This window comes from Schistocerca americana, chromosome 6 (genome assembly GCF_021461395.2).
Source record: "Schistocerca americana isolate TAMUIC-IGC-003095 chromosome 6, iqSchAmer2.1, whole genome shotgun sequence".
Classification (NCBI taxonomy): Eukaryota; Metazoa; Arthropoda; class Insecta; order Orthoptera; family Acrididae; genus Schistocerca; species Schistocerca americana.
Genome location: NC_060124.1, coordinates 142,457,912 through 142,483,076, shown reverse-complemented (window position 1 = coordinate 142,483,076; position 25,165 = coordinate 142,457,912). Strand labels below are relative to the sequence as shown.

At 40.3% G+C, this 25,165-nt stretch overlaps 1 protein-coding gene across 8 annotated transcripts in view; it reads right to left on the bottom strand.

Annotated features, from left to right (window-relative positions):
• LOC124619437 (dystrobrevin beta) overlaps nt 1–25,165 on the bottom strand; it is a 611,344-nt gene that overhangs the window by 90,482 nt on the left and 495,697 nt on the right. For all 8 annotated transcript variants that reach the window (XM_047145819.1, XM_047145822.1, XM_047145818.1 and 5 more), the window contains 4 exons: nt 16,164–16,377; nt 10,399–10,484; nt 2,852–3,003; nt 2,658–2,766 (listed from right to left, as the gene is read on the bottom strand). In XM_047145819.1, coding sequence (XP_047001775.1) covers nt 2,658–2,766; nt 2,852–3,003; nt 10,399–10,484; nt 16,164–16,377 — 561 coding nt within the window. The remainder of the gene's footprint in view (nt 1–2,657; nt 2,767–2,851; nt 3,004–10,398; nt 10,485–16,163; nt 16,378–25,165) is intronic.

Genomic DNA, 25,165 nt, shown 5'->3' with positions numbered 1-25,165 from the left:
TAATCAATTGTAACATCAACTGGACAAGGTTATCATCAAGTTTCCTACTAAAGCTGAAGTCTTGTTACTTGGCAACTTCAGTGCTAAGAGTGGGAAGAGAATCATATTCGGGGATAAATCAAGGCATTTGAAACTGCAATGCAAATGAACTGTGCTTATTTCTCTCAATGTTGATCACAAGATTTTTAACACCAATACATAAATCTGTTTACGTAACCATCATAAGACTACAAGGATGCATCAACACACAAAACATTAGCATCTCAATGACAAAGTTCTGATCACAAATACAGTTCAGAACATTGACGATTGCTAAACTGATCACCAACTGCTAGTTAGCCATCTGAGGATTCTCATAGATTCCAAACCACAATCCTACTTCTCAAATCCTCCCAGGAGAAAATTCAATATTAATGGCCAGCAAATAAGACTGTTCATTATCTCCTGTAAGATGCACTTTTGGACAGATTTAGCAAAATATCAGCTAAAACAACAAGCGTTGAACAGGAATGGACTGCTAAAAAAAAAAAAAAAAAAGTCTGCAGTGGAAGTCATTGGCTTTGATGCAAAGAAGAAAAATGGCTGGTCTGATGACAATAATAAACTGTGACTCTTCAACCTTGCTGGTGGCTAGGTACAACTGACGGTATCCTCATATCGATGCCCTGTTTCTAGAACACGCGCGCTACACCCCGGGATTTCAACTGAGCACAGCCTGGAATCCTGCATTGGTCTAGTACAGCCATTGGTGAGTAACATCTGACCCCACTGTTGGCAAACGCAGCATACAGTGCACACGCAGGAGAGCTGCTCTGCGATTTTCAGCAGAGGGAGTTTACTATGACACCATCTAACTGCAAATCATTGCTCATGCGTGATTTCCGTGCCTGCGCATTCTTCACGCACATGTTGTAGAAATGGAGTGTTGACGTGTGGATACCGTCAGTCGTACCTAGCCATCACCGAGGTTGAACCACCTGAAGATGTTGGACAGTTGCTCTGAGGAAATATTGTGGAATTTGCACACCGTGATCCGGTGGCAAACCCATAAAGGCTTATTTACAATAATAAACTGATTAAGAACCTCACAAGTGCTAAACAGTATTCTTATCTATCTCTTGCTCGAGATCCATCATCAACAGAAAAGAAAACAAGTTTCCAGTAGCTCAAGATGAAATGTCATAATGAAATAAAAACAATCAACAAGTGGTGGCAACAAAAAGCCAGTTTTGTTTCCTTTGCCAGTTCTCAGCAATTAAACTTACTTTTGGCACTACACAAATTATTAAAAATCCATTACAGAAATTGCATTTAAGATTACATACTCATCCTTTTCTTAAATAATGTTTCTATTTTGAATAACATTTCCTATATAAAGATTATAGCAGTCTTACTGCAATGCTATCTAGTAAACTCTCTGTACTGTCAAAATGTAATGTCTTTGTTTATTTTACAATTACTGGAGAGAGTTGGCAAGAGAGAGTATGAAGTGGTGGAGGATACCATACATGGGGAGCCAAGTCAGGGACTGATCTCCACTGTAACTATGTAAAATGTACTTACTGAAATTCTGTGATGTGTATAGATGTTTATATTGAAGACACATTTAGCATTTGTTCATGGCAAAATACACAAAAAGTGGATCTTTGAGTTTGTTTCAAAAGTTTACAAGTCTTCCTGCCTCATTTTTATGTAATTGTACAAAGTTACATTACTGACAGAATGGATTTAATCAATATACTATAACAAACCATCATTACCAGGAAAATATTTTGTTTTTAAACACATAAGAACTTATCCCCCCCATATAGATCACACCCTGAATTTTTACAGAACTACAACCAGAGCCAACATCTACAACAATGTGATTCAAGGTAAGTATACTTTTTTTATTTCTGTTTATTGCAACAAATAGCACAGGCACTACCTATCTAGAATTTGATTCCCAAATTGTAATAGCATACATTTCTATGTCTATTGATTCCAATGGAGATGTCAAAAAACTAATTTGAGCTCAATTAATTAATTATCTTCACGCTTATTGGATCATGGGAACAGACTTCTTGCAACGTGCAGAAGTTGTCACGTATTTATGAACTCTGGACTTACTTACTCAACATATGAAGTTAAATATTTTAAAATTAATTACTTTCTGATGTCTATTCAATGAACTTTAGACTCTTGGTGATAAGTATTGGCTTGTTGCTATTTAATCACCAACAAATTACAATTATGATTTTTACTTTTGTCAAATAATGATTTTTATTACACTTAACAATTGGATAGTAATGTTAAAAACAACACACACATCTGATACCATTGGTAATTCCACTACAGTTATGTATGTACTGTACTTCAAATAATGTTTACATTTTATGTTGGTACTTGCTAATTTAAACCCACACAGTTGTGATTTAAAAGTAACTTGGTGAAACTGGAATACTCGTATTTAAAAGTATTAAATTATGGTTCATACATTTACAGTTATCAGGTCCAGAAACTATGCTGATTCTCCTAGTTACCTTTATATTACAATATGGTCTACTATAAAGGTGTAGAGGGAAGAGGCAAACTTATCTTGCATGGACTTACTTCCTATAATTGCAGGCGTAACATCCCTAGCTTTCTACAACACAATGTGATTCTGTAAGAATTACCTGTTTCCACACTTGCTAGCCTGTGCAGTAATGGCAGCCAAACCAAGCAGGGTGGGCCAGGATCAGACATCATTGTGTCCATGAAATCATTAACAGTCACTTTGCCACTCTATGAACAAAGAAAATTTGAACACACATCATCAAGTTGTAAGTATAAGAAAACTCTGTAGTGCATCAAAATAATCTTACAGTACCCCAGGAAAGATGGAATTTGCTAGCCCATCTGAATAACTGAATGAAGGTGACTCGTATACAGCAGCGGGTAATGCCAGCACCTCTTGCAAGTATTCTGAAAACCTCCAGACTATCATGTGGCCATTACCGTCTGATATTTGAGAGAATATATCTGCAAAAAGCAAAATATCACATTACAGTAATTTACATCAAGTCACGTATCTGCTAAAACAAAAATTATTTTGTTGCAAGAAATTTTATGAACCATAATTGTTCTTTAAGATCCTTTATATTAGAAAAACTAAGTTAAGCAGTTACCTGAAACAATCACAAAACAGTGTATTAACAGGAACAAAATATGTAGAGCCTCCTTAGAGGAGTTCTTTACTTGGGGAAACTGATTCTAATTATGTGTGTTGTGATGAAAGAATAATCTCATTGAAAGCCTAATGTGTTGTGTGACTACCACCTGCTTCAGTGTCTGGTAGACACCCAATGTGTTGTGTTGATAATTGCAAATATGCCTTCACTGAAGGTAATGGAAAAGAAGATGTGGACCAATGACGTGACATTAAATTATGTCAGAAATTTAGATATACACAAATAGAAACAGTTCATTATATTAAACAGGCGTTCATAGCTAAACACTGAAGGTTACAAAACTTTTCATACAACTAACTGAAAGAGGACTGATAGTCATCAAGATGTTATAACACAATCACCATTACTATGGCTTGGATTTTAGCACAAATTGTGGTAACCCTTAATTACCACTCCAGTTGCTCAGGCACCTCATTGGGCATTACTACAAAAGGCAAGGTGCCTGCTCACCTTGTTAAAATTAGACTTGCCCATGCCGATGGCAGGCAACTTGGGTCTAACCGTTACATAGGGGGACAATCAAACGCTGGAGGCAGCATCACATCAAGGTTGGTACGTGCAGCCAACAGACAATGCCACTTTAAAAAACTGACTAGAAACCTCCTTGATATAATCCTAAGACAGAGTGCAGTCACCCTCATTCCAATATATTTTGTTCACACACTCACTTGGCTCCATTCTCGGGACTCTCAGTACCTAATTGGACTCGACCTGACATTGTACTTTGAGTTTATATGGAACTTCTAAATTATGTACTCATTAAAGTGATTTCAATATTCTGCACATACTTACTTGTGTGTGTTGTTACTGCACAAGTGGCAACGAGTGCGGTTGACCATTGATATGTGTTTCTTAGTGAAGTGATGAGGTTGACAGGTGCCTCTTTGAGTTAGTGATTCAGAACTTACTGTAGTGGCAACTGAAAAGCCAAAAGTGTTTGGAAATGCAGCAACAGCCCCACATGGCCATGTTGGATAAAGTACTGACTGGTGTGTCAGCACAACATCAACACTTGCTGACTAACCAGTCACCTTTCTCCACCTATGATGAAGCTGCAAAAGTGAGAGTCATACAAGAAATGTCTACAACAACACTTCACACCCATCAAGGTAATGGAACTAATTTCATTAAAGCCTTCTTTCAGTTGTAGATCTCTCCCCAAATGTACTGCTTGTTAGGGAAGTTAGCTCCTTTCAGGACACAGAGTCCATCCCATCTGACAAAATGTGCCATTTGTTGACATCATACTGTCTCCAGCACACTCATGTTATTTCTGCAAAATCAGACTTGGGCTGCAGAGTTGCAAGTTGTAAGTTGTAAGTGTCATTTTGTTATTGATCAGACTACGGAATCTTACACTGACACTATGGTTCAGGACACTACCATTAGGTTGGCTCCCAATAGAGGGCTGCCAATGGGTACTGCAATATGTGGACTCCACCTCAGAAGAAGTCCTTTCTGTTGCACAAATATCTGAAATTTCTCATGTGGTGGGTAATAAATTAGATTCCTGGATGGACATGATGACTGTCAACTTAGATGAAAATATGCATTCTCTTTCCAGTATGAACTTTGGAGGCAGAAGTCATGGCAGTGCAGCACATTTGGTCAACTTGTCACAAACAAACACATCCCCAATAGACGAGTTTCCACAAGCTCCCATATTCCTGCCCCACTTGTTTTGTTTACCATGACTGGTTGGCCTGCTTTCACTGTTGGTCTTCTTGTCATCAATGTAGGAAGAAAGGCTACATTATAGTTGCGTACCACACACTGTTAGCTCTGGTTGCATCTTCAAACTCTCAAGCCTTGTACATTAACGTTGTCAGTTCCACGTATGACAATCTTGCAAATGTTTCTAACAAACTATTCATCAATGTGACACCCCACAATCACAAGTGAATAAGGGCATGATGAAATCTCTTCTTAATTTTAACACGTATCTGCACCTCGATTCTCCTCTTATGTCTTCTACTCTGTGCTACCTTGTCATTTATAACTGCCAACAATTTCTATTCTTGGACAGTTCATGGCAGAGACAACATACAAGGTAGTAGTGGGTTTATTGACATTCCCAGTGGTGGACAGTACTTCTATGAAAAATTTATTTGACGTGAATGCTTTTATGGTATTTGGACTCAAGAGTTGATGATTTGATTTACTGGTTTCTGATCTCGTGCCCTATCAAGAATTGGGTGATCTGTGCAAGGTATATTCGGTCCTTTTTTCACCTGGGTTAGGCAAGACTCAAAATGGTTCAAATGGCTCTGAGCACTATGGGACTTAACATCTGAGGTCATCAGTCCCCTAGAACTTAGAACTACTTAAACCTAACTAACCTAAGGACATCACACACATCCATGCCCAAGGCAGGATTCGAACCCGCGACTGTAGTGGTCGCGCAGTTCCAGACTGAAGCGCCTAGAACCGCTCGGCCAGGTTAGGCAAGGTCACAGTTTTATTGGTGCATGTTACTCTTAAACCCATGGAACAATCCTGTTTTTTCTCATGCCAGGCCTATGCTGTTGGTGCTTCATGATCAAATCTGGGACAGCTCTAAAGGCTAATGGCTTTAGACTCAATGAACCCATATTGTCCAGTCAATAGTCTATACTGTTAGTGATTATCAAGAAACCAACCACCATGCTCCGGCTCTGAGTGGTTTCAACATGATGATTAAACACAGACTGTGTATTACATGTACCTCATTCAATGACCAGAAGAACTGATGACAAAACTGGTGGGAGGACAATATTTTTCTAAGTTGGATTTGTCGGAAGCATATTTACAGCTGCCACTAGATGAAGAGTCATGACAGGTCCTTGTCATCAACATGCCATACGGTCTCTAGAGGTACAACCAACTGGTTTTTGGTGTCGCAAGTGCTCTGATAACTTTACAACATTATCTGAGCAACATACATGTTTCTTGTTGCATCAACTACCTTGATGACGCTGTTGTTATTGGTGATACCACCAAGAACCACCTCTGCAACCACTGGCTTCTGTTTCAGACATTGCAGGATGTACATCTCAAGTGCAATCTGTGTGAGCCACATTTCCTCCAGCCCTCTATCGGATACCTGAGACATGGCATTTCTTATTAGGAGAACCTGCCAATAAACAACATACTGTGACTATTGAGGCCCTTCCTCCTACAGCAATGTTATTCTCTGTGGCCAGAGCCTTCAGTCATGGCAGCACATCCACTTAGATTTTGCGGACTCCTTTTTGGGCATTTATTGATTTCCATACATCGAAGACTGCTGCTCTACATTGCGGGATCACTGGTGTGAGCCCTCATCCAGATCATCTCCACTGAAGGCCCCCCCACACACCCTGGTGATTGACAATGTCCGCAACTTATGTCACAGATTTTGCAAGATATTGGGACACAACATGGTAGCTCCACAACATCAGGGTGCCCCCTTTCCAACCTCAGTCAAATGAGAAGAAAGAATGCCTCACATGGACTTTCAAGATGCAGCTGAAGAAGTACATCAGAGATGTCCCAGCAGAAGATACTCTCACATGTTTTCTCAGTTCTTACAGATCCATGCCAATTGGTGAGAAGAGCCCAGCTGAAATAGAACTAGGGTGGCAGCTTCACATGATACCGAGCTTCCTGCTGTCTGCCCCGCACCCTCCTACAGCACCTCTATTGCTATCACTTTTGGTCACTGTGAGCACTGGGTTCTGGGGGTTGGAGAATCTTCACACAGCAGATAGAGGACAGGTTGCTGGCCTGCCATCAAAACCAACTCTACCTGCAGTTGGGGGACCAGCCTCTGCCACTCCCATACCCAAGTCCTGAGCCCTCCTCCCTCCAGGAGCCTGGGTCCTCACCTTCTTCTCCATCTTTGGGGGCACCTTCTTTGATTATGTCCCCACCTCCTACACTCAATTCAATATCACCTACTTCGTCCTTCCTCCATGTTTTTCCAGTCCTATTCATGAACGTCAGGTGTCAGGGGTTGCGAACTCCAGCAGCAAATGTTGGCACCAGCTGTACCAGCCAGCTCCTGTTCCCGTGCCTTACGCCCAGAATGTTTCCACATATCTAGCTCCAGTCTTGGTGTCCTCAGCAGCTGTCCTCACACCCACGGGCATCCACCTGCATTGGAGCCATCAGTGCCATGGCCATTTTTGGCCTACTCTCCTATGGCAGTTGGCAGTAAGTTTTCAATATGCTGAGAATGCTAATTGACAGTGCTCTGGAGCACATGGACTGTGTTTTCCTGGGTGCCACATGGCATCCCACACAGCAGGAGAGAGAGAGAGAGACCAGAGTTGCACCATCTCACAGTCAACCCATGTGTTACCACTCCGCTTGCACAGATATCTCACCAGCCATTACCATAAAAGGAAGTGAGGTGCCAGCCCACATCACTATGATTCAACTCACCTGCACCAGTGCCAGGCGGCTGCACGATTAAACATTTAAGGCAGAATTGTGTCAAGGCTGGCGTGTGCAGCTGATGGACAGTGACACCTTGAGAAACTGACCATCTACCTACACAATTTAATCACTTATTCTGTAATGATCTGCTCATAAGCTCACTTGACTCTGCTCTCTGGAGATTTCTACATACTTTATTTCCTGGTGTGTCTTGCCCCACCCCTCCCCCACCTCTACAACATAAACTGCACTTAGCTTTCTCCTCTCAATAACTTTTGCATGATGTTTTGTCAGTAATCTCTGTCTTGATAATTACACATCTTTCATCTTTAAGCTTTTGGTTTCAAAATTTAATTCAATGCAGTCCCCAATAGTCAATCTTTCCTTCACAGTCTGTCTGGCAAGTCTCCCCTGACACGGGATTCAGGGCAACTTTCTCAAACTCTACCCATTTCCTAAACCTAGCCAGTCCTGTTACTTATCCCTCTTCCTTTCTCTTCGACCCTTCTGCCAGAAGGGAAAGCCACTGGCTCCCGTTGAAAACAAGGTAATTAGATACAGAGCACAAGCTCTGATTAGGGAAGGATGGAGAAGGAAATAAGCCTTGCCCTTTCAAAGGAATCATCTTGGCATGTGCCTGAAGCAATTTAGGGACATCATAGAAACCTAAGTCAGCATGGCCGGACACAGGTTTCAACTGTCATCCTTCCAAATGCGAGTCCAGTGTTCTAACACTGCACCATCTTGCTCAGTCACTGGCTTTGAAAGCTGGCAAATTTTCTTAACCTTTTACAAGTTTGCTCCTGCCACTGCTTGGTGAGTAGATTTTTTAATGTATCCTGTCACATTCTATTTTCAAAAATTGATTGTTTTCACTGCTATTATTTCAAATTGTTTCCAAGACATGTTAAAATAGCTGAAGCAATGGACTTCACAAGAACACAATTCCTTACAAAGATGGTAAAATTCACCATAGTCTCCTTGCTTACTGTCACATAACCACTTTCTTCACAAAAAAAGTGTGCAAATAAAATCAATAGTTGGTCATCTTAGAAACTTGTGAAAGCCAAGATTTGTGTTCATATGAATTTGAAAAATGACATGTGAAGATTTCTCCGGCATGGCTCTTAAAAACGAGACTCCTCTGAATGCAGTGAGACTCAACAAAATATGAATAATAAGGTACAAATTTATAACAATATCTTTTTACTACTATTATTTTTATTTGGTTTGGTGTAGGTCTGTTAGTGTGATGGCAGAATTAGTAGGTGATTAGTAGTAATAGTAGAATAGTAGTAGTAGTAGTAGTAGTAGTAGTAGTAGTAGTAGGAGGAGGAGGAGGAGGAGTTAATTTTATTACCGTAGTAAAAATTGTGACTGTAATAATACTATCCTCAATTACACAAATGTCCGTGGCCCATGGGCTGGTCTCTGGATTGCCTGATGTTCAACCTGACATCCCTAGCTATTGCCCTGCACAGAGGAAATGTGTACTAAAAACACTAGCACACAGAAAAAAAAAAAAAGTTACTCACGATGGCAGATTAGGCATGCTCTCACCTCTCCACTATAATACAACCTATGGAGATCAATGTGGAGAGGGACAAAATCATGGAGAAAGAGGCAGCCACTGTCTTTTTACACAGATGTGGTATTAGCAAATATTGGGTGCATGCTCAATAAGCACTGTGTAAGAGCTGTTTTTCACCCAGCCAAGAAACCACATGTATGATTGGGGAGTGTCAAAGATGACCTCAGTTTGCAGCAAGTAGGTGTATACCAGATTCTGCACCAATGTGGCAAGACACTTATTGGATAAACAGTGAACACCATTGAAGATCACTGGTGGGAACACCAGTGGCATATTCGACTAATGAATCCTATGATGGAATACAAACATATCAGGATTTTGGCAGTAACTTCCAAATACCGGGACAGTGTTGTCAGAGAGGCCATTGAAATATGCACCAGCAACAATTTCACCAACCAGAACTGTGGCTGTAATCTCAGCAATAATTGGGAACTACCATTGAGACTAATTCAGAACACGTTCAGCAAACACAACATTCTGGGGACCAGGGTGGACAGAGTAGCTACACCCCCATTACCACATCCAGGGGGGCCTGCCGGGTGTCGCTGGTCGCAGACACTGACTCAGTCGCCTTCTCAGATGCCAACGTCCACCCTCGACCATGAACCTGTGTACAGAACAGCTTGTGAGGGAACGGTATGTATGTTGGCTGTATGCCTTCAAAGGGCCAGTTCGCCCAGCACACCTGATGACTGCAACATGTTTTATTGCCAAAATACCGTGCTCATCTGACACTATGAACTGGCAGTATCTTTGGACTGTTTGACCAGTAAATGTCACATTTATTTCTAGTGTTGAAGCTCTAAAACATTGTGATATGCAACATCTTGTAAGTACACTTGTTCCTGTCACTCGTTGAGCATGTATTCTACAATCACATAATCCATTTATTGGAAAAATCTTTCTGAATTTCTTCCATCAAGGCACTTTTTTTTTGTTGCTGGACAAGCATTTTTGCATTAATTTAATATGCATCTGTAAATACAAAGGTGCCAAAATCCCAAACATATAAATACTCATATACATACCTAGATACATAAAACAAACTAAAGTTACAGATAGTGTTAGCAAAACTTCATTGCTATTTGACCTAGCCTCTTGTAGTCAGATTCTTTAGAGATCAAGGAACAAAAGTAAGTCATTTGAATGTACCATGGGTAACAAATTACAAAAAGGAGAGAAAGTAGAGAAACTTACATCTCAATTTGTCCATAAGTTTACCAGCACACATGGTAGCAAGAGCCACTTTTATTGAGAAGACTCTTATCTTTCCAACATTCTCACTGAAAATAGAACATAGTGATTAGATTAAACAGCAATCACATTTTTGCTAAATATTTGCTTACTGGGGATAAATGCATTGCAAACTACCTACCAAAATCATGGTGAAAACTATTCCTAGTTTTTAAGAAAATCAGATAAATATTTCAAACACAGATTATACGTTTCCACCTCTTGCCACATGAGGGTAGATACAGCATTGTCAAACAGGATCATTTTGGCAGTTGGTGGTCTAGATGCTAGGTTATGAGGAGGCACAATGTTTCATGGGTGTATTGACCTCCAAATATTTGAACGCGGTACACTCACTGGTCAATGTTACTGTGACACTGTAACCCTTCCCCATTTGCATTTTTTCAGGGATGCGTTCTGCCCTCACTTCATTTTTATGGATGACAACGCACGATTACATCGAACAGTGCAGCTACAGGAGCACCTGGAATATTTGGCAAATGGCCTGGCCTGCCTGTTCCCCTGACTTAAATCCCAGTGAGCACATGTGGGATGCAATGGGGAGATGTACTGTAGCACATCCACATTCACCAAGGACCATCTAGCAGTTGCCAACTGCTCTGGTAAAGGAATGAAATGACCTACCGCAACAACTCCTAACCAACCTTGTGGCCTTCATGGAGGCACAATGCATGCATTACCATTCATTGTGATCACATACCCTATTAAGAACCACATACTGCCATTTGTAATATCCAGGGGACCATCATAAACTGCAAGAACTGTAGTGTAACTATTGTCTTCGAATGAAGGTGTCATTACTGTTTGTCTCATTCTGTATTTCTTTCAGTTACCTTCTATACTGTTCAGAAACATTTCTTTCTATGTATGATTTAAGTTTCAATGACCTATTTTACTTGGCAGTGACACATTATGTAAAAGTTACTTTTGTCTTTAGGCTTTGCACACCAGTGTACATTGTGAAGTCATGGGAAAAAAAAAAATCACAAATTTCTTAGAAAAAATAACATAAGATGATTTTGGGGGAATTGTACACATTATTCAGAACACCTTTTGTTGCAGAAAGATAATTCCATAGCACATAACAAGAGTGTGAGAACCCATGGTAAGTGGACTTTGTAACACTGATGTCTCCAACATACGAAATTGTCCTAAGGCAAAAGTAGCCAAGGACAACCTTTTTATGGTCTAGAGGACACGATGCTCCCTTGCTCAGGTTTACTGACAGTGAGTTCATAAAGAACAAGGTTAAGAGTTCTGAGAGTAATCCGTTACCATAACCCTCTAAACTGGTGGGATGTTTGCTGCTTATCACAATACTAATATCATCAGCAAACATAGTGAACTTGCATGTTTCATATGACAAAAGTACATATTTATGTATATGACAAATAGTAGTGGACTAAGGAGAGTGTTGAAGGACTCCAAGGAACACAGTATCTCAGTAGCACCCTGGCTGCTATCCAGTCATTTGTTGATCAGTCTAGAATGACAATAGAAGACAGCAAAAGAAAAGGTTAAGTTTTAAATTTCGTGTTTAATAAAGCATTCACATATGAGGCTCATACAAACAAACCGTCACTTGACTGTCATACAGACTCCCACATGGAAGATGTAGTAATAGGCATCAGTGACATAGAGAAGCAAATGAAACAGGTGAAAATAAAGAAGTCACCTGGTCCAGAAGGGACTGAAATGTGGTTTTGCAGAGATTACTCTGTGGCATTGGCCTCTTACTTGGATTGCATTTATCACAAATGTCTCACCCAGTGCAAAATTCCAAGTGACTGGAAAAAAGTTCATGTGACTTCTGTATATGAGAAAGGCAAAATAATAGATCCACGTAACTACAGACCAATATCCATAACGTCAATTTGCTGCAGTATTCTTGAAGATATTCAAGTTCAAATATAATAAATTTCCTTGAGACATAAAAGCTTCTGTCCACAAATCAGCACAGATTTAGAAAACATTGCTCATGCAAAACTCAGATTGTCCTTTTCTCACACTATATCCTACAAACCACGGGTGGAGGACAATAGATTCTGGATCCCTAGATTTCCAGAAAGCATTTGACATGTGCCCCACTACAAACTGTTGACAAAGTTCCAAGCATATGGTTTAGATTCCCATATGTCCATGTGGCTTGAAGACTTCTTAAGTAATAGAACCCAGTACGTTGCCCTTGATGGTGAGTGTTCGTAAGAGACAAGGGCATTGTCAGCAGTGCTCCAGGGAAGTGTGATAGTACGGCTCTTGTTCTCTATATACTTAAATGATCTAATGCACAGGGTGAGCAGCAGTTTACAGCTGTTTACTGATGACACTGTCATGTACAGGAAGTTGTCATCACTGAGTGACTGTAGGAGTATAAAAAGACGACTTAGACAGAATTTCTAGTTGGTGTGACAAACGGCACTTGCTCTAAATGTACAAAAATATAAGTTAATGTGAATGAGTGCAGGAAACAACCTGTAACATTCAATGCAGCATTAGTAGATTGCTGGTTGACACAGTCACACTGATCAAATATCTAGACGTAACATTGCAAAGCAATATGAAATGGCATGAGCACATCTGGTTGCCAGTAGGGAAGGTGAATGCTCGACCTTTTTTTATTGGGAGAAATTTTAAGAAAATGTATCTTGTCTCAAAAGAAGAGATGATATAGAATGCTAGTGAGACCCATTCTTGAGTACTGTTTAAGGTCCCTACCGAGTCAGATTAAAGGAACACACTGAAGCAATTCACAGGCAGGATGCTAAAAAGCAGCTGCTAAAAAGGTACTATCGCATAAATTTGGAGAGCCAGCATTAGAGGTCAGCTGCAAAACAATTTTACTGCCAGCACTGCACACTTAATGCTTAAAGACCATGAGGATAACGTACGAGAAATTAGGGTTCATACGGAGGCTTTTAGAAAGTTGTTTTTCCCTTAGTCTATTTGCAAGAGGAACATTGGTACTTCGTGCCCTCTGCCGTGCACCGTATGGTGGCTTACAGAGTATGAATGCAGATGAACACAGATGAAAGTGAGAACTATTGCACAGATAACTTAACAGTTTATGCAACCAAGGTACCGACCAGAATAATATACAGAAAAATCGAAAAGAAAACTGTGGCTCTGTTATCTCCCAAGTCAATTTGATTTTAAGAAAGGTAATGAAAGCAGAGAACCAGTTACAATGTTCTCCTTAATAAGGAAAGCAAGACTTAACATCACATCACCTTCATAGGATATGTCAATGTAGAGAAATTGTTAGGCAGCATAAAGTGGTGCAAGATGTTTGAAATTAAAAGAAAAATATGTGTAAGCTATGGGGAAATACAAAAAGTTCACACCATGTACATGGTTCACCCTGTGTATTGAAGGGCCAATGAATGAAAGAAAAGAAAAGTCCACAAGTAGGATTAAAATTGAAATATCAGTAATAAGATTCACTGATCACATTGCTGTCCTCACTGAACATGAAAAGAATTACAGTATATGTTAAATGGAATGAACAGAGAACTGAGCACAGAATATAGATTGAGAATAAACTGAAGGATGATGAAAGTATTGATTTATGGCAGAATTGAGATCAGAAATAAACACAACATAAAAACTGGGGACCATACGATAAACAAAGTCAAGGTATTCTGCTACATTGCAATAAAAATAATGTGGGACAGTTTAGGTAAGGAAGACATTGGGGGAAGACTAACACAGGTAAACAGAGAACTGCTCACCAAAAGAGGACTATAATTATCAAAAATAGGCCTTAATTCAAAGAAGAAATTTCTGTGAATGTGCATCTGGAGTGCAGCATTATAGGAAGTGACTCATGGATTTGTAGGTTCCAGGTAGGTAGGTAGAAATCATGAATGTGACACACACACACACACACACACACACACACACACACACACACACAGAGAGAGAGAGAGAGAGAGAGAGAGAGAGAGAGAGAGAGAGAGAGAGAGAGAGAGAGATTGCTTGTAAATTATTAACAGCAGTTATTCACAGAATAGCAGAGCAAATTTACAAGACATTCACACTATCAAACAGCTAAGAACAAACCAAACACTTCAAAAACATCACTAAACTCAAAGAATGTCTGACAAAGATAATTACAGGCTACAGAATGAAATTTTCACTCTACAGCGGAGTGTGCGCTGATATGAAACTTCCTGGCAGATTAAAACTGTGTGCCGGACCGAGACTTGAACTCGGGAGCTTTGCCTTTCGCGGGCAAGTGCTCTACCAACTGAGCTACCAAAGCAGCACTCGTGCCCCGTCCTCACAGCTTCAATTCTGCCAGTACCTCGTCTCCTACCTTCCAAACTTCACAGAAACTCTCCTGCGAACCTTGCAGAACTAGCACTCTTGGAAGAAAGGATATTGCGGAGACATGGCTTAGCCACAGCCTGGGGGATGTTTCTAGAATGAAATTTTCACTCAACAGTGGAGTGTGCGCCGATATGAAACTTCCTGGCAGATTAAAACTGTGCGCCAGACCGAGACTCGAACTCGGGACCTTTCATAATTACAGGCTATGTTTATACACAGTAAGTTGTCACTTGGAGGGTGAAATTCCCAAAGACTGTAACAAACAAACAAAAAATGGAATTGAAGCATTTGAGATGATGTGTAACAGAAATCTGTGTAACAAAAACAAATAATTTATGGACTGACAATGTTATAAAGGAGTAGTTCTCTGTAGAATCTACAAGCGAAGGATTATGTGGGATATACTAACTAAAAGGAGAGATTCAACAACAGGGAATCACAAAGAGAAAAATTGTAGATGGTTACAGAAATTAGCAAATGTGTAACAGGTAATTGGGGGCATTATATGAAGGAGCCATCCTGACATGAAAATATTGGCACGAGAGAGAAAATTCTGGCAGATCACATCAATCAGTTGGAGCAAAAGGGGTAATTGAACGTACAGTCTTGTTCCTCAGCTGGTATGTGCCTTTCTTGCTAACAGTAATATTACACTGCTTAGCATGTGCCATCATTTAACATTGCTTGCCATCACATACAGTTTTATAAGGGATGAGGAAAACTGCCCTTTCTCAACATGTTGTTCTTTGATACATGCAATTAGTTCAGTGTATATACACTAAGAAGTAACACAGTTTAAAGAAATTTACAAAATTGTCACCACAATTTGCTGTTGCTTTAGCAAGTCATAATTTCTATAATTTCTATAATCTGCCCTGCAAGAATATTAAACTACATGCAGGTAATAAATGCATGTACATTAAGTACACAGCTCTGTTTTGACACTTATGTTGTTACATACAGTGAAATTCTCCAGTGTTTTAAATTTAGAGGCACAATATAAGAAGTCTATTTAAAGTTGTTTTGAATTTGAATGCCATGAAATCTGGTTTCAACAACACTATTTCTTTATTGATATGGCTGATTCAACTGGATGTGTGGAAGTTTGTGGAGAATTATTTAAAAGTTTATGGTTAGTTTGTTCTTCACAAGCTACTCAAATTTTACCAGTTCCATCTTTTGCATTAAGTGTTAAGCCATTTCCAGTATCACTTCAGTCAATAGACTAGTTACTTCTGCTCCTGAATTTCCACCATTTACAAGGGAGACCAATGTAACCACACGATAAATTCCAAAGGACCCAGAATATAATCATACAAGACACCATGAGTGGCAACATCTTCAATTAATTAAATCCAAAATGCAGAAGTGCAACTTACACAGCATAAGCAGCCAACAACCAGTTGAGCAACAAGCTGGAGCATGCCTCAACATGCACCTGTTGTGCTACTGGCAACCGTTTGTTGAGATTGTGGTACAAACTTGAGACAAGTGTCTCCAGCCGTGACACATTTACTTCTGTTTGTGGCTCCAGTGTGTTGAGGCCATTCTCACGGAAAGCCTCAATCACATTCCAGATGTCCACTGCATGCACTGTAAAAAGAGAGAAAGCAAAGTTCTGTATCAATCTGAATACAATTACATTTTTTTTAAAGGAAATCACCAACCACTCACTTTGAAACATTTGTCAGTATAGTTGTGTATCAATGGAAGTAAACAGATTATGGCCTTGTAATGTAACCTCATGTCATTTTGCTTATTGTCTCATCTATTTGCCATCATCAGTTACTAATAATTATATTTTGTACACAGTGACTATGAAAACAATGACTACTGATAATCATGCAAAATATATTTAATAACTTGCTATTCTGATAGTATGTTGTACATCAAATTATTTTAGTTACCAATGTTTGGAAGTAATTGATCTCATACAGCAGGAACAATTTTCTAGCAAATTCTGAACATGGCCTTTAGTCCCAAAAGTAGGGGATGTACTACATCTTTCATTTTGGTGCCTTTTTCTGCCTTAGTGAACTGTGTGTAGAGAGACTCAAACAGTGAGACTGCAGTCAGTCATATTTAGAATGTCGTTGACAGTTAATTTTGCATAATGTTGTTGCACCCTGGCCCAGGTTAACAAACTGCTCCTGCATCAGTTCAGTAGAATGACTTCACGTGGAGGGAAACACCTGTCAGCTTCATAAATACGGGCTACAGAGCAAGAATAAGTATTCAGTATCGAAGAACATTGATTTGATATTTCAACAATGTGGAGTGAAGTCATTATTGCTAACAATTACATCTGGGCAAAGCAACTGTTGTGATTTATAGGCCAAGAGTGGCGCTATTTGGGGAAACACTTGGCAGACTGGTTCAAATATTGACAGGATATATCTCCTAAGAGCATTCAGGCACATTTTCTCTAGTATTTCAGCAGATATTTGCAATTTCATTTTTGCAACATGTAGCTCAAGTCGGCCCAAACAAATACTTCTCATCATGTCTTTCATGTGGTGCCCAGAGGTTATGAGAAGCGTTGGTCCGTTTTCTGTTATGAACAAAATGATTTTTAAAGTGGAATTTTATGAGACAATTTGATAGAGTATCCCCAAATTAATATAGTTTGATAATTGTTTTAGAGATGATGTGATGAAGCAAGCTGGGACATTTTTACTTCCCTTCTTGTTTTGCCATCTGCATCCTTACAATACATTCTTCCACTTTTAACTGATTACCATTAACATATGCGAGTATAACTGCATTTTCATGAAAGACAAAGGTTGGCCCTCAGTTTTAAAGAATATGACACCAGGTCTAATTTTGTGCTCAGTTTTATGTAAGCAACTGATTTTCTACTTTATTTTGACTGTTACTAGTTAGTATATTTCATTATAGGGTGAAATTAGTAATTGTTTTGTAACTTAAATACTGTTGTTGACTTATACACAAATATAAATTATGTACTAATTGTAAACATTTGAAGAACAACTAATAGTATAATAGTACTCTTAAATAATCGATTTGGCTCTATTCGAAAACATGTTAGCAAAGCCAGCCCTTAATTAATTCTAAAGTAATTAACAGTTTTGTCCAAAGTATTGTTTGCATACGTTAATTTCAAGATTTAAACAAATAATTCAGCCTAACTCTTGTAGTAGAAGAAACTGTGTTCAGTTAATTTAATGAGTTAAGTTTTAATTGAAATTTCTGTAAATTAATCATCAAACAACGTGTAGTTTCAGCACCTATTTTTGTGAGGCTATATAAGGAACCCATTTTAGGTTCCGAGACAGTCAGTCAACGGCTGAGTTTCAAACAAGAAAGCTGTGTTGGTTAGAACAACAACAATGCATCTACTTAACGATGAAAAAAGTGTTACACCAATAGGCCATGTGTTAAAGCAGTGACAGTGTCTGTTAAATTTATTTGAAAGACTGAACTGTTTGGTTAGGTTGCTACTGCTCACAGATGTTCAACATAAAACTATTGTAGCAGTATGTGGAAGTTTGCCTGCAAACTATTAATCAGGCTTATCGAAAGTTAAACAATAGTGCCCTGCCACGTAACTGTGTATTGGGGGGGGGGGGGGGGGGGGGGGGGGGGGGGGGGGGGGGGGGTGGTTGTGAACTGTGAAATGCAACTGTGCACCTATCGACTCCATTATTTACAGTAGTCAGTTTCTAAATTATATATCCCATTTTTCAGCCAGTGTAGCAACACAGTACGTCAACATCGAGGAGAATCAACAAAGAAATAAAGCAGGTGAACATCACAATGTATCTTAACAGAACAGTGAAACACAAAAAATAAACAGTACTCCGGTGAGTCACGCCTGGAGTACTGACTATTCTTCATGTTTTGCTGTTCATGTTAATAAATACTGATAAATTGAATAAAGCACTAGACTAATTTGGGACTTCTCTACTTAATTGGCATGCAAAATATCTATTTACAAATTCATCATGTTTGTAATGAGAAACAAACCGACGCTTTCTGTAGTTACTGGGTGTCAAGTGAGAGACGTAATGAGCAGGATTTACTTGGGCTGCCTCCAGCTTAATGTTGGAAAAACAAACTTGCAAGTATGTACTGAAACGTCAGAGAAAATGCACCTGACAACCCATAGGAGATACACTCATTGCACCACCTAACTTAGACCCTCAGTCTCAGTATGCAGAGTGACGCAGTCAATGCTAGTTAATATCCACAACAAGAAGATCATTTGCAGTACTAGAAGAAGCAGCCAGCCGCACTGACAGTCTTTACTGTCAGTAGTGGCAGACCTCTCCCTGAGATAAGTCTGTATGAAGTCGTATTGGTACCTTTACACTGTTGGATCACCTATGGGGTGGCTATCTTTTGCTGACAGTACTTCCCTGATGAGTTGTGGGTTCGAGCCTGGGCCACCTAGCTGCCCACCCGCACCTATCCTGTCCAGTGGTTTGGGTGGGGCTGCATTGTAGCTGTCCATCTCCCAGAGTGGGCTCGCACCATCAGCAGCAGCCATGTTGGAGGCCATGGTTTAGACCGACTCATTCCGGTGGGGCTTCATGCAGAAGCAGGCCAGCACCTACGGTTGCCTTCTGCTGTCTGTTGCCAGTAGCTGTACTGCCTTGCATCAGAGCTCTTTTGCTGTGCTGAAGCAGCATGCCACCACCAACTGCCTTCCTGGTGTGCAACTGCTGCCACCAGCATGCTGCAGTGACCATGGTCAATGTCATCACAAGAAGGTACCAAGTCACTGTAACTATGATGACTAACAAGGGAACCTCCCCATCGCAACCCCCCCCCCCCCCCCCCCCCCCGATTTAGTTATAAGTTGGCACAGTGGATAGGCCTTGAAAAACTGAACACAGATCAATCGAGAAAACAGGAAGAAGTTGTGTGGAACTATGAAAAAAATAAGCAAAATATACAAACTGAGTAGTCCATGCGCAAGATAGGCAACATCAAGGACAATACGACCTCAGGAGTGCAGTGGTCCCGTGATTAGCGTGAGCAACAGCGGAACGACAGATCCTAGGTTCTAGTCTTCCCTCGAGTGAAAATTTTACTTTCTTTATTTTCGAAAAGTTATGATCTGTCCGTTCGTTCATTGATGTCTCTGTCCACTGTAATAAGTTTAGTGTCTGTGTTTTGCAACCGCACCGCAAAACCGTGCGATTAGTAGATGAAAGGACGTGCCTCTCCAATGCGAATGGAAAACATTTGATCATAAGGTCATAGGTCAACCGATTCCTCCACAGGAAAACACGTCTGATACATTCTATACGACAATTGTGATGACATGTGCTTGACATGACAGGAATATGTTGTCGACCCTCCTAACTTGTACACTTGGCGAATGGGTAAGAAGATTCTTCTACCTAGACCGATTTAGATTTTCTTGTTAATGTGATAATCACTCCCAAAAAAGTGATGAAAACATAAGAGTTTGTCACATAAACTGCAACAAATGAATGCAACAGTTTCACAGTTGCACAGTTTTCCCTGTGCTCTGTCAAAACATATGTTTTTAACGTCCTCATACTACGGCGCAGTTACCTCGCATCGGACGGACGGACAAATAATAATTGCCTGAAAACAAAAAAAAATAAACTTTTCGCTCGAGGGAAGACTTGAACCAATGGCCTCTCATTCGGCTGGTGCTCACGCTAACCACGGGACCACGGTGCTCCTGAGCTCAAGCTATCCTCGATGTCGACTATCTTGCACATGGACTATTCAGTTTGTATATTTTGATTATTTTTTTCATAGTTCCACACAACTTCTTCCTGTTTTCTCGATTGATCTGTGTTCAGTTTTTCAAGGCCTATCCATTGTGCCAACTTATAACTAAATCTGACGGGGGTGCGATGGGGAGGTTCCCTTGTAAGAGACTTTATTGAGGGATGTTTTACTGATGTGTCACCATTCAACTCCAGTCGCCGTCGCCGCTGCAGACCATGCCACAACATGGAACTGTACTTAATGTTGACCTATCAGAAGCCCAATCCACCCGCCACTGTAGAGGTCATGATCCAAGCACTACTTTCTGGTGTCAGAAGATTATGGCGACAGCAGTGGTTACTGTGACGTAAATGGCTGCTATCTGTGGAGAGGACATTTCAACTGCTATGGACAACAAAATCATTGATGTTTTCACCAGAACTACATGGTGAGTGGACCTACCATTTTGTTGCCTCCCTCTGTTTTTGTGCATGGGCATGGTTGGGAAATATGAGATCACCATAGAAATTGAAAAGTGCAAAATGCAAAGCCTGGGAGATATGATGACCTTCCTCAGTTCGGAGGGAAAACTATGCTGACATACGGCCAGTAAGATTCACTGCAATGCAGTTTGTTAGGTCACAGCATGCTTTGTACTCAATCAGCATCTTTAAATACAGTATGTGCTGGCAATATGGCCGATATGCACAGCTGGGTTCAGAGTCAAGATGGTTAATGAGTCGATTCAAAGATTGAAAAACATGTTTGTTGCTATTTTAGAGTGCCTATAGTTCCCTGCTTCTTTCCTTATTGTATATATTTTGTTTCACAGTGCCCTCATTTTCAAGCAAGACAGCTGAGGATGTGTTTGCATTTACAGGTGACTTTGAAGCTATCGCACGACTAGGCATCTGGACAAATGAGATACTGTTGCAGATGGCCAGGTTATGCTTTGTATGCTAGGCGAAAATGTAGATGATATTATCGCAATATACTGGGAAAAAAAGCACGTACATTTCAGCAGCTGAAGGAAGGGCTTTCACATCACTATTGGAAACAAAACAGTACCAGGTTCTTACAGAAGCAACTTAGAGGAGTACACCAAAAGCAAAACGAGTACATAGAGACTTTTCTAGACAGGGACAGAAAGACAAATGCTCAAACTTACCCTTTAATGGGAAGTGAAGAGGGAAACAGAATTATCCTGCAAGAGGCTTAGCATGTAACACTGGATGCCTTTTTAAAGGGGCTTCTGCCTGACATGTCTAGGGGAGTGTGAAGAGAAAACCCAAAGGATTTGTCTGCCACCATTAGGGTGGCTATGCAGCTACAAGAGGTAGGTGTGGTGAGGTGAGTGAAGGTCCAACAAAGTGGTTTTTCTACAGACATAAGAGATTACAGATGTGGGCACACATGCCATATCCAGAAGCAGTGTCACCAACAACAATGCAATAACTGAGGAGCAGTTGGACACTGTGGGCAAGACTGTAGGAATAAGGAACAAAATGGGCACAAATGTAGTAAATTGTCATTCAACACCAATTGGGGGGGGGGGGGGGGGGGGGGGGGGGATTCCAAATCTGCTGGACAGCACTCCTGATAAAATGCAATGATATGAAGATGTGTGGCGCAGAGACAAAATATTGTGTATTTAGTACTACAAACAGTACAGGACATAAGTTCTCAGAGACTGGGACGCGCATGTCTGTGCCAAGTCTGGACCTCTTGGGTAAGCTGAGACTAAACTCTTCACATTATATGTTATGTGCAGCAGAAAATAGTGATGTGCCATCACTATAGTCCAATCCACAAATGATGGCAGTCTGCACAGCTCGGGACATAGATGGGAACTGTATTGTTGACAGTTCCAAGCAACAAATGTGGCAAGCACACACCCAGGCTCTGCACCTGAAGAAAACGTGTGATTTGCAATTTACATCTCTCACTTGCTTGTGCAGAATGTGTTGCTTACCTCCACCATCAGCAGTGACAACTAACAACAAACAGAATAAAAATTCACTAAGTAACTCACTATGATCACGTTTAATGCTCACATTGGCTACAACATTCATGGGAGAGCACTAAGAACAGTACAGAATGCCCATTGGCTGTCAGAGAATGTTTAATATATATGCACAGAACAAGCCTAAACTCAACTGCCATCATTCATAGCTCCAACTACTGGTTCAGAAATGCTCCGATTTTGCACTGAGGTGAAGCATTTACGAGAGAATACAGAAGTTTTGCTCCATGTAGGTGAGGGATACTGTGCAATCTTGAGGTTGGGTTTCTTAAAAAGACATAATGCAAAAACTTATCTTTTGCAGCCCGCTATCAAACTCAGTGGAATGTTGTTCTGACTGGAAAACATGACTGTCAATGACACACTGTTGTAGAGTTCTCCTGTCATGAGGGTAGCATCAAGTAAAGTACGTATACAGTCATAAAGACTCAGTTTACATCAAGCTGCTGATCTACCGAATAATATCTTGTGTGTCGTAGAGCGCCACTATGTGGTTCCTATTAGCAGTGACAATTTCAGCACCTATGAAGTGGTTTTGGCAGGAGAGTTGGACTAAAGAATGCACCAGTAGCATTACAGTGATTTCTAGATAGAGTGCTGAGAGGTCTAGCACTTTTTCCAGACATGAAGGCGCACATGCAAAGGCTAAAAGTCGTTGTGTTAAGCATGCTCAACACTGAGTATCGGGAAATGCCACTCTGTGTTAACAGAGTTGAACCACCCAGCACATGTGATTAGCCAGGATGGCAGAAAAACCAGCCCAAGGTTAATAAGTGCAGTAAACGATTAACAGCTACCACATACTATTAAATAGTTACAGTCATTGCTAGGATCAGCCAATTATTATAGAAAGGTGACAAGGGATTTGCTGACGTTGCCAGACAGTTGACGCATTTAGGTGCAAAACGGCAGTGGGTGGCTTTATGCCAAGCTACATTCCAGAAATTAAAGGATGTTGTGATGAGTAGCCTTGCATTAGTATTTACAAATTATGAACAGGAATTTTTTCAATTCTGTGATGCAAGCAGTCTGGCAACAGGATGCATTTTATGCCACGAAGTGATCAAGAAGGAGAACCCCCATAGTGTACACATCAAGACAATTTTTAAAATGTCAAAAAAATTACTTGACCACAGAAAAGGTTGGGCACTGAAATTAAGCGAGTTCAATTTTGATGTGGTCTACAAACCAGGCAAAAAGCAAAGTTACACAGATGGACTAACCAGAAAAATTGGTATCGTATAAGTGCTTGGTCGAAGCCTTGAAGAATGGCAAAAAACTAACGTGTACTGAGAGGTAATCAAGGCACTGCAAGAGTTGGCACTGCACAATGGATTGCTACGTACAATGACAAAGCTGAAACCATGGATTGTGGTGCCTGCAGCAGTGCATGAGGAAGTGGTAAAGGAAGCACACAGTCACGTGTTATTAGGACATAAAGGATGCAGAATAAACTGTAGGGTAGATAAGAGATACTGGTGGTGAATGCAAAGACATGACACTGACTAGTACATAAGGAATTGCATGCCATGTGCATAACAGGCCACTTTAAGCCATCAACAAATAACGCTTCAAAGATTACCAGAGGCATCCAAGCCATTTGAAATGACTGGGTGGACATCTCTGGTCCAGTTAGTCAAACGCTATTTGGCAACTACTGGATGTTGATACCACATACCATTTTTTGTGTTGCATCACAATGATTGCAATCCCAAATCAGTGTGTGAGTATAGTAGCAGAAGCAATGATGAATAAATTGTTGCTGTGTGGGGTAGCTGTGCGGTCTGAGGTGCCTTGTCATGGCTCGCGGGGTCCCACCTTTGGAGGTTTGGGTCCTCCCTCAGGCATAGATGTGTGTGTGTGTGTGTGTGTGTGTGTGTTGTCCTTAGCTTAAGTTAGTATAAGTTAGATTAAACAATGTGTAAGCCTAGGAACTGATGACCTTATCACTTTGGTCCCATAGTCCTCACTACAAATTTCCAATTTCCAAATAACTTATTGTTTTGCACCCCCAACCCACTAATTACTGACCAGGGCACCAACTACATGTTAGACCTAATGAAACAATTCCGCCACCTGACAAGAATCTGGAAACTAAGAACTAATCTTTTGCACCTACAAGTAAATGGGAGGATTGAGCACATACACTGGACTATAAATAAAATGGTAAGTTATCACATAAATAGCACCATAACAAATGGGATATTTAAGTATCCTATGTCGTGGTCAGTTACAATTCAAAGGTGCACGATAGCATTGGGTTCTTTCCGTATGAAGTGTTGTATGGAAGGAAGGAAGGAAGGAAGGAAGGAAGGAAGGAAGGAAGGAAGGAAGGAAGGAAGGAAGGCAGGCAGGCACTATCACCATCCGAATTCATTAAACCTAAAATATGGAAGAACACAGAATCATAATGGAATTTTGCAGAAAAGTTGAAAGACATATGGAAACAAGTGGAAATGGTAAATACTAAGGCACTCGAGTGGCAGCAGAAAATGGGGTGGTATACTAACAGGTTGCCATACTAAAGGACTGGATACTAAAGGACTGGACAATAGGCAATGTTAAATAGACCCTATATGCCGAAGTGTAAAACACAGAAATTTATTATGCTATTTCAAGGACTGTATCAAGTCATGGAAATCATGT